Source organism: Microtus oregoni, unplaced genomic scaffold (assembly GCF_018167655.1).
Source record: "Microtus oregoni isolate MIOR12 unplaced genomic scaffold, Mior012 000009F_ref0000495, whole genome shotgun sequence".
Classification (NCBI taxonomy): domain Eukaryota; kingdom Metazoa; phylum Chordata; class Mammalia; order Rodentia; family Cricetidae; genus Microtus; species Microtus oregoni.
Window position 1 is genome coordinate 12241242 of NW_024543068.1, and position 9761 is coordinate 12251002.

General features: G+C 46.0%; 1 protein-coding gene across 3 annotated transcripts in view; it reads left to right on the forward strand.

Moving 5' to 3' along the window:
* Mlh3 (mutL homolog 3) overlaps positions 1-9187 on the forward strand; it is a 33686-nt gene extending 24499 nt beyond the window's left edge. For 2 of the 3 annotated variants that reach the window (XM_041658665.1, XM_041658668.1), the window contains 4 exons: positions 4077-4100; positions 4190-4268; positions 6941-7092; positions 8779-9187. In XM_041658665.1, the coding sequence (XP_041514599.1) occupies positions 4077-4100; positions 4190-4268; positions 6941-7092; positions 8779-8922 (399 nt within the window). In that variant the 3' untranslated portion in view covers positions 8923-9187. The remainder of the gene's footprint in view (positions 1-4076; positions 4101-4189; positions 4269-6940; positions 7093-8778) is intronic. The other variant, XM_041658667.1, reaches the window with a different exon arrangement.
* Positions 9188-9761: the final 574 nt, after the last annotated feature.

Here is a 9761-nt window from a genome sequence, read left to right on the forward strand (position 1 = left end):
AGTTCAGTCCTCGGGATCTACACAGTTTCCCTCAGTCTGTTCACTGACCTCCAAGTGTACACCACGGCATGTGTACATGCACACATGAATGCACACATATGCATATACATATAAATAATGTAATAAAATAATGCCCAGAAATTTTAAGATAGAGTTGGTGACTGTTAGGATACATGGGCAGGTTTGGGAAAAGCTAGAAGGCAGGTAAAAAGTTCGAATTATTGTAATGGTTGCTATATGATTTGACTAAATCAGTGTACTGGGAATAGAAAGGAAGGACAGATCTGACACCTAGGTGAGAGGGAAACTCCAGGAGATTTGCTGTGAAAGGCACACAGAGTAATAAAGGAGAAAGACACATCACCGTGCTGCTAGAGCTTTAGCTGGATGAGGACAGCGCTGCTGAGGAGGAGGAAGGCAGTGCCGCAGCACACCTGCGGGGTGATATGACCTCAGCGCAGACAGTGCCTTCAAGTGCCAGGGGCCTGGCTGACTGTCACTCTTGTATCTAGAAAAGAAATCTGGATTGTGCATATCTGGTGGCCATAACAGCCCGCACAATTGGTGACTTGGGCCAGGAGACAGTGAATCTGTTGGTAGATAAGGGGGAGGGGAGGAGCAGAGGCAGAGCCATAGGACAGGGGGTGACACTGAGGGAGCTGGGAGATGACTGGGGACACTGAGGAAGGAAGAACCGGCAAAGGGAACATTGTTTCAACTAAGTGAAGCTGTAGGCAAGAGGAAATAGTTAGCAGTGACCAGAAAGTAAGATTTGAGCAGCTGGGGTAGGTGATGCCGTGGTTGATATTCTGAGTCATCCATTGGGATGGAATCTGACAGATGGCTGAGCGAATCAGGAGTGAAGCCTGCTGACTCTTCCTAGAACGCTGGCCAAGCTGCTGTCATAGACCTGTAATTCCAGCACTTGGAAGGCTGAGGCGGGGGGATTACAAGCTTGAAGCTAGCCTGAATTACATAATTCTAGACCAACTAGCCTGGATTACATTCTGTTCTCTCTCTCTGTGTGTGTGTGTCTCAAACAAACAAAAGGACTGGGGATGTGTACATGTATGTACAAAGCCCTAGGTTTCTGTCTGTGCACTGAGGAGAAGTCAAAGCCTCTGTTGCACACAGAGACGGCTGGTGACTGAAGGTTAGAAGTGGCCGAGTTTGCATGTGCAGGCCATTTTGTTCTAAGACGGAAGGAGGACACTGAAGAGCAGGCGGCGGCGCTCCCGGGCTCAGCCTTTGTTATCTTCCTTTCCCCTTTCCAAGTTGCCTGTTGGTGACAGCTCAGCTCTGCCTCAGCGGAGCTCTCTTCTGCCCACACAGCTCATGTCTTCTCAGACTCCTGCTCCAGATATGGACTCAGATTGTGTCAACTCCAAAAGACAGGAGCCGCAAGGCTCTTACTGTAATTCAAAACCTAAAGTTTTAACCAGAAAATTATAATAAAAACTCCTGAAGTGACTTCAAAGATACTCTTAAATAGTTTACTTCAAATTAAAACAAAGCTTATGGTTTCAGAAAATCTGATTATATTTAGTCAGGCTGATAGGAGGATTTGTTGATTTTGGAAGAGTTGGAGCAGTTCAGTGTTGAGGAGGTAACTTTGAGAATCCTAGCAGTCATGATACTTTTTTTATTTTTTCTGAGACAGGGTTTCCCTGTGTAACCCTGACTGTCCTGGAACTCTCTGTAGACCAGACTGGCCTTGAGTTCAGAGATTTACCTGCCTCTGCCTCCTGAGTGCTAGGCTTAAAGGCATGCACCACCTTGGTCCAGCTCATTGATACATTCTTAACGGTTTGTGTTCCCGTTTGATGTCTAAGCCGTTTTCTTTTTCTTTCTTTCTTTTCTTTCTTTCTTTCTTTCTTTCTTTTTTTTTTTTGAGACAGGATCTCATTCTGTAGCACTGGCCTTGAACTCACAGACCTGCTGGGATTAAAGGCATATACCACTGTGCTTGGCATGACTGAGCCTTTTTAACATTATTTAGATTGTCTACATTAACTGAAATATGAAGTCAACTGAAAATGAGACCCTTCTTCCCCTCTTCAGGCTTATAAACATGCTTTACAGTCCTGCTCGCACACTCACCAGAGAAAATAGCAGAAGTTAGTGTTGGCTTCCATTCCTCTCAGCTTCACAGCAATAGTGTTGTTAAAAGATCATTAAATGTACCATACCTTGAGAGAGTTTTTGCCTCCAGAGGCTAAACAAATTGGCACATTTAATAGTATCAGCTTTAATTAAATTTTTTTATTTTATTTCGTGTGTGTGAGTGTGAATGTCTGTGTAGGTCAGGACTGTTCTCTTGTTCTACCGTAGGAATCCCGGTCTATCCCTGCTAAGCCATCTCACTGGCCCTGGAGTTTAATTTAATTTGTAAATAAAGGGATGTAGGCAGACCGAGGCAGGAAGAGCATAAGCTCAAGACCAGACTGGGCTTCATAGCAAGACTGTCTTGAAGGAGGAAAAAAGTCTCCACAAGGACAAAGATCTACAAGGGAGGAGAAACGTCTTAAGTGTGCTTTGGGACATCAACTTGAAGTGGCCCACAGACATACATGGAGGAAAACACACATACACATAACATTTAAGTAAAACTAAATTTAAAAATGAACTTACAAAGTAACAGGCTTTCTTGTGACATTTTCATGAATACTGTCTTTTGGTTGATTTGCTTCCCATCTCCCCGCCCTTCCCTTCCCCTGCTGTCCTTTCACCGGGGTTGCCCCTTACACCTTAATATCTCCTGTGTTCCACTGCCCTTTCCCTCACCCTCAGAGCTGCTCTGTCTTGTCTCAGGAGCCCTTTCTGGCTCCTAGCCTCTATGCACATCTGTTCACCTAGGAAGACATTAACAATTAGAAGCTGAGATCTGCATATGGGCGGGACACCTCACTTAGTATATTCCCATGTTTTGATTATCTGTTCATCTGTTGATGGGTGTCTAGGCTGGTTCTGTTTTTGTTTTTTTGTTTTTTTTTTCTGTTGTGAGAGCAGCAGTGGGCATGGATGTGCCCTCCCTTTGTGGTAGGCTATGGAGAGCTTTGATGCATGCCCATGAGTGGGATAGCTGGGTCACATGGTAGTTCTGCTGCCCACGAGTGGGATAGCTGGGTCACACGGTAGTTCTGCGCTAGCTTTGGGAGCCGGCTTCACACTGATTTTCACAGTGGCTGCTGTAGTTCACATTCCGTTCAGTTGATGAGGTTTCTTCTTACCCTGCATCCTTGCCAAGATTTGTTCTCTCTCTCTCTCTCTCTCTCTCTCTCTCTTTCTCTCTCTCTCTCTCCCTTTCTTTCCTGTCTCTCTCTCTCTCTTTTTTTCTTTCATTTTTTTTCAAGATAAGGTTTCTCTGTACAGCCTTTGCTGTCCTGGAACTTGTTCTGTAGACCAGGCTGCCTTTGAACTTTGAGATTCACCTGCCTCTGCCTTGAGTGCTGGGCTTAACGGTATAGGCCACCACTACCTGGCTTCGTTTTTTAAAAATATTTTTATTTTATGTGCATTGGTGTTTTGTATGTATTCACATCGATGTGAGAGTGTTGGATCCCTTGGAATTGGAGTTACAGACAGTTGTGAGCTGCCATGTGGGTGCTGGGAACTGAACCAGGTCCTCTGGCAGAGCAGCCAGTGCTCGTAACTGCCAAGCCATTTCTCCAGCCTCCATGATAGTTATTCTGACTAGAGTAAGGTGGAATCTCAAAGAAGGCTTAATTTTCATTTTCTGATGGCTAGGGATGTTGACCTTTTAAAAGATATTTATTGACCATTTATATTTCTTTTGAGAATTGTCTGTTCAATTCATTAGCCCATCTATTATTGCCTGGCAGTTTTGTGTGTGTGTGTTTAATCTGCTGTTCTTTATATATCTAAATGTTAACTCTTATATTAAGGGCAAAGGTTTTCCCTCATGCTTTAGGCTCTCTGTCCCCTTTGTTGTGCAGAGACTTCCATGTCATCACATGTTTCAATGTTTGGAACCATTTCCTGTGTCGTTGAGGATGGTTTTAAATCCTCAATGAAGAGGACAATAGATTCATGCCTGTTTTCCTTTTGTTTTATAGGAATTTATTCGAGAACAAGTGGAGGTAAGCTTTTCTCTTACTGGAGGGTGTCACGCTGAAGTGCTCCATGCAAAAGGCTTCATTACCTCATTCCCCTTCTGTTAATAATGTAGCTGATTCAGACCACAGGAGGCATCCAGGGGACGCTGCCGCTGACTGTCCAGAAGGTGTTGGCCTCCCAGGCCTGCCATGGTAAGAGCCTGCACATCTCTAGGATCTCGGGTGCGCTGAGCACTGCAGAGGTACAGTCACTGTAGAGGAGGCAAAATGTACATTTCTGCTCGCCTTTTACAGAGTGTACTTTAGGTCAAGAACCTGAATCTACTTTTAAAATTGCTTTTTAAAAGTAAAACACCAGTACGGGTGCAGACTGATTGACAAAGCAGAGGAGTGGACCCTAGAGGCCCCTGACTCGGAGTCACCCCAGAGTGAGCCTGGGGCTCATCACAGCGTGAGGAAGCAGCCTTGGCAGAGCCACAAAGGCCAGGAGTAAATTCCTCTCATGAAGAGCAGCCAAAAGTACCAAGAAATTAGGCTGGAAATAAAGACCAGACGCTTAGAAGGTTCCAGAGAAACGTTTAGAGCTGGTCCAGGATGCATTTGATCTGGTGGGGTCTTGAGTAGGGGATCTGATGGGTAGAAGACCTCATCCAGGGGAGTGGCAGCTTTGGAACCCCATAACTGTCCTTGACCTACTGCTCCCCATTCTATTTCTGTCCTTCCTGTCTTCTCACCTGTGCCTCTCCCAGATCAGTCTGCCCCCTGCAGAGATCTCGGTGTTCATTGCCCCTCATCCTGCTCTTCTGCCTTCCATCGCCAGATTGCACCGTGGCACCTGTCCCGAAGCTGTCTGCACTCTTCCTGCCTCCGCTGAAGCCTCCACGCAGTCCTCACTCCCTTCTGGCTCCTACTCAATGATTGTTCTCTCAGCACCCACAGGGGTCCTGTTATTGTTTGGTTTCAGGCAGGGTCTTGCTTTGTACTCTAGGCTGTCCTAGAACTTATGTAGAGTAAGCCAGTCTCTAACTTGTAGCAATTCTCCTGCCTCAGCTTCCCAATGCTGGAATTACAGATGTGTGCCACCACTCCCAGCCAGGCAAATCTTTCAGACATGCCTTTAAGCATGTCAATTCTGCCAGGCGGTAGTGGGGGAGGCAGAGGCAGGCAGAGCTCTGTGAGTTCGAGGCCAGTGAGTTCCAGAACTGGCTCCATAGCTACTGAGAAACACTGTCTTGAAAAACAAAACAAAAGAAAGAAAGAAAAAGAGAAAAGAAAACCAAAGAAAAAAAGTCAGTTCTTCTATCTGAAATATGCATTGACATTTACTAATACTCTTAGTATGAAAGTATTTTATTTATGTATATATTATGTATTTATTTTTAACTTTTTGAGTCAGGGTTTCTCTGTATAACAGCTCCAACTGTCTTGGAACTCACGCTGTAGGGAAGGCTGGCCTCGAACTCACAGAGATCCGCCTGTGTCTGCCTCCTGAGTGCTAAAATTAAGGCATGCACCACCACTGCTCTGCTATGTGTTTACTTGCCTTTCTTTTTCTTTTTGTCTATTTGTTTGAGATAAGTTTCTTATAGACCAGGGTGGTCTCTTAATATGTAGCTGATGATAATCTTAATGAAATTCTGGATCCTCCTGTCTCTCTCTCCAGAGCGCTGGGATCACTGGCCTCTCCTACCATACTTGGCAAAAGCCATAACCTACAGCTTACAAGGGTCTCGGTGCTTTGGCCCCGCCCGCAGCTTGTTTCAGCAAGTGTCACACCCTACTGTGCTCTTCACGTTTCCAGCCTCCTCTTTGCCGTGTCCCTCCTGTATACTGACACCCTGCATTGTCCTTTCCTGAGCCTGAAAAACCTTTCTGCTCCTTCTCCTGTAGATCTGTCTTCTCAACTGAATCGTCTTAGCAAGAGAGCACTCCCTGGTCTAACCCGGGCCGGCCCCGTGTTACATATTCCTACCTGTGTTTCATGGCACTGATGTCTAAATGACTTTGTAATGACTTGTCTCATGTTGCTGTACCTGCTGGAGCCCAAGAGCCGTGGGGAGAGGCAGCTCTTTACTCACTCACTGTCTGAAGGGCTCTTGCTGCAAAGCAGACATTTAATTAACATTTATTGACTGAGTGAATTGATCTTAGACTAAAGATAAGTTCTAACATGTAAAGATTTAGATTATGGAAATTAAGAAAGAGGAAAAATGAGCCTGGCGGTGGTGGTGCACACCTTTAATCCCAGCACTCGGGAGGCAGAGGCAGGAGGATCTGGATCTCTGTGAGTTCGAGGTCAGCCTGGTCTACAAGAGCTAGTTCCAGAACAGGCTCCAAAGTTACAGAGAAACCCTGTCTTGAAAAACCAAGAAAAAGGGGACTGGAGAGATGGCTCAGTGGGTTAAGAGCACTGGCAGTTCTTCCAGAGGACCTGGGTTCAATTCCCAGCACCCACATGGCAGCTCACAACTGTCTGTAACTCCAGGTCCAGGGGGATAATGATACTTCATACCAATGCACATAAAATAAAGTTAAATAAATTATTTTTAAAAAAGGAGGGATGAAACGGACTCTATGAGAGTTTGCTTTTGAGCCACTGTGCACAGAAGGAGAGTGGACATTCATAAACTCACCCTGGCTGAAAGCAAGATCTTACCAAGTTTAGGAATGTCTCCTGTGACATCAGAAAAATGGACTCCATATGGAAGCTGAGGCAGGAGGGCAGTCTGAAGCCTGAGTCTATTCCATGACCTCAGGTGCCAGTCTAAGAAATGGGTTACATTGTCCAGGTGCTCAGTTCTGGCCTAAGGTTGACGTTGGTTCTCACCGTCACACTATGACTCTTCGGTGTCTCTTTTATTTAGGGGCCATTAAGTTTAATGATTGCCTGAGCCTAGAGGAGAGCTATCGCCTTATCGAAGCTCTGTCCTTGTGCCAGCTGCCATTCCAGTGTGCTCATGGGAGGCCGTCAATGCTGCCCTTAGCTGATCTGGACCACTTGGAGCAGGAGAAGACGGTACTGTGATGACCCTGGCCCACTTTGCTTTCTGTTGCTGTGCTAAAATCAACCAAAACATACTTGGTGGAGGAGAGGATTTATTTGGCTTATACATCCTAATTATAGTTCAGGAACTGAAGCAAGGCAGGCACCTGGAGGCCAGAGCTGCTACGGAGGGCACGGCTTACTGGCCTGCTCTCTCACAGCACCCAAGGCCGGCTGCCCACCACGGGCTGGACCTGCCCACATCAGTCACTAATCAGGAAAATGACCTACAGACTTGCCTGCAGGCCAATCGATGGAGGCGTTTTCTCAGAGTTCTCCGGTGACACAAGCTAGTGTACCAACAAGACCTATAGAACTGGGGAGGAGCAAAGTTTATCTTTTCTTTCTTTTCCAGTTTCTACTATTATAATCCTTCATTATCTTCCCTAAAACAGGAGCGCTTTAAAAACATGAACTGGGAGTTTTATTTGCGGCCACACACTTGGTCTTTCTGTTCACATTTGAAATGGAGCTTAGAGTAAAGTGCCAGATGATCTCCCTGGTGGCCCCCTGGTTTTTAAACCTCACATTGCACATAGATCCTGAATATCATATATCCTGAACAGCAGTTGCCTGCCAGGTCCAGGTTTGATTATTCCTAGAGGTAGAAATGCTTTGAACTCAGAACTGTCAGAACGTAGCCAAGACATCCAGTCCCCTGTAAGTGTGGCTGGGATGGAGCCTTGCAGCTGGAGCTAGCTGTCTCAAAGGATCTCTTGTATTAATTACATCATGAGACAGGGAGCTAGACTTTGGCCATCTCTACTGTGTCGTGGCTGATTTGTGGTGTGAGCCACACATGGACAATGGTGTGGATGGTCCAGTAGATGCACGGGTCCTTCAGTTAAGTTAACTTTCTAGTCTTGTTTTAATCTGTTTTTTTTTTCCTTTACGTGATGGGTGTTTTCTTGCGTGTATGCTTATGCACCGTGTGTGTACAGTGCCCATGGAGGCCAGAAGGGTGTCAGATCTGCTGGAACTAGAGTTACAGATAACTGTGAACCACCACATGGCTGTTGGTAATTAAACCCATGTGCTCTGGCAGAGCAGTCAATATTCTTAGCCCAGTCTCTCCAGCCTCCTGCTACGATTTTAAATGACACAGACGTGAGTGTGTGTACACGGGCCACTGTGTGCTGCTTCCTGGGGCTCTCTTCTCTCTCTTGCCGATGCTGTGAAGGTTCTCCTGCATGGAGATTTCATTACTGTTCCCTGACTGTCCACTAAAACTCTTTATTTTATGGGACTGGAGCGATGCCTCAGTGGTTAAGAGCACTGGCTGCTCTTCCAGAGGGCCCGGGTTTGACGCCTGGCACCCACAAGGCAGCTCACAACTGTCAACAACTTCAGTTTCAAGAGACCTGGCACTGTCTGGATTCTTCAGACACAAGGCATGCACATACGTGTTGCACAGGCAAAACAGGCCCACTACCCCTCCACAAAGTCCCACCTCTTTGAGAAATTTCTATCCCCATTACTAGGAGATAAAAATCCAGACTTAGAGTTTCATTCTGAGGGACACTACCATCTTTTCTGAGTTCAGAAAGGAGAAATCTAAACACATTTGGGGAGCCATACTTTGAAGTACTTAGAAAAAAATAATAAAACTTATCCAGCTTTTCCTATTGTTAATTATAGTTATTCTCTTTCTTCTCATAGGTAAAACCCAATATTGCTAAACTTCGCAAACTGGCCCGTGCCTGGCATCTGTTTGGAAAAGCGGAAGGCTGTGATACAAGGCAGAGCCTGCAGCAGTCCGCACCTCCTGAGAACCACCATGGAAACAGAGTTAGGGATCTGTGAGGAGTTACGGGAAAGCTGTGAGCAGAGAGCATGCGCAGCACAGAACAACGCAGCGGTGCCGGGTCAGCCTGACGTGTGCAGGTCGGGTACATCAGTCTCCTGGAGCAGATGCACTCAAGCCGACGGATCCATGGACTCAGGAGTTTGCCTTATAACACCTGTCTTTTGTCAGCTGATTTAGTAATAAAGTGGTAATGATTTTGTATTTGGTACTGACTTACGTTTGAGGGTGTGGCTATTGTTTTGAGCAGTTTCCCCAGCCTCTCCGTTTCCGTTGTGTGAGGATGCTGAACACTAAGGGCCGGTTTGCTTCCCTTGAAGCCCTGGCTCAGCCTCCTCCCGCTCACCCTCCCTGCTGGTCCCCTGAGCTTCACTCCCTGCCTCTTCCTATTCTGTGCTGGGTTTATGGTGCTTCTCTGCTCTATAAAAATATCACCTGACGTCTCCCAGCAAGACTTCAGTTAAATTGTTAATAGCTGGGTGTGGTGACATACACCCGCAATTCCAGAGCTTGAAAGGCTGCAGCAGAGGCTAGCAAGGTCAGTACTAGTCTAGGCTGTGTAGCAAGACTCTATCTCAAAATGAATAAATCAACTATGGACAAAGAGAATCACAAAGGTAGAACAGAGAACGTTTGAAACCTTTTCTCTTTTCTAATTCTCTGCTCAGCCCTCTCTGTTCTGGAACTAGACCTGTAGACCAGGCTGGCCTCCAATTCAGAAATCTGTGGCCTCTGCCTCCCGAGTGCTGGGATCAAAGGTGTGCACCACCACCACCTGGCAAGAAAAGCTGCAATTTTTTTCCCTGTTTTTTATTTATTTATTTATTAAGCATACAAT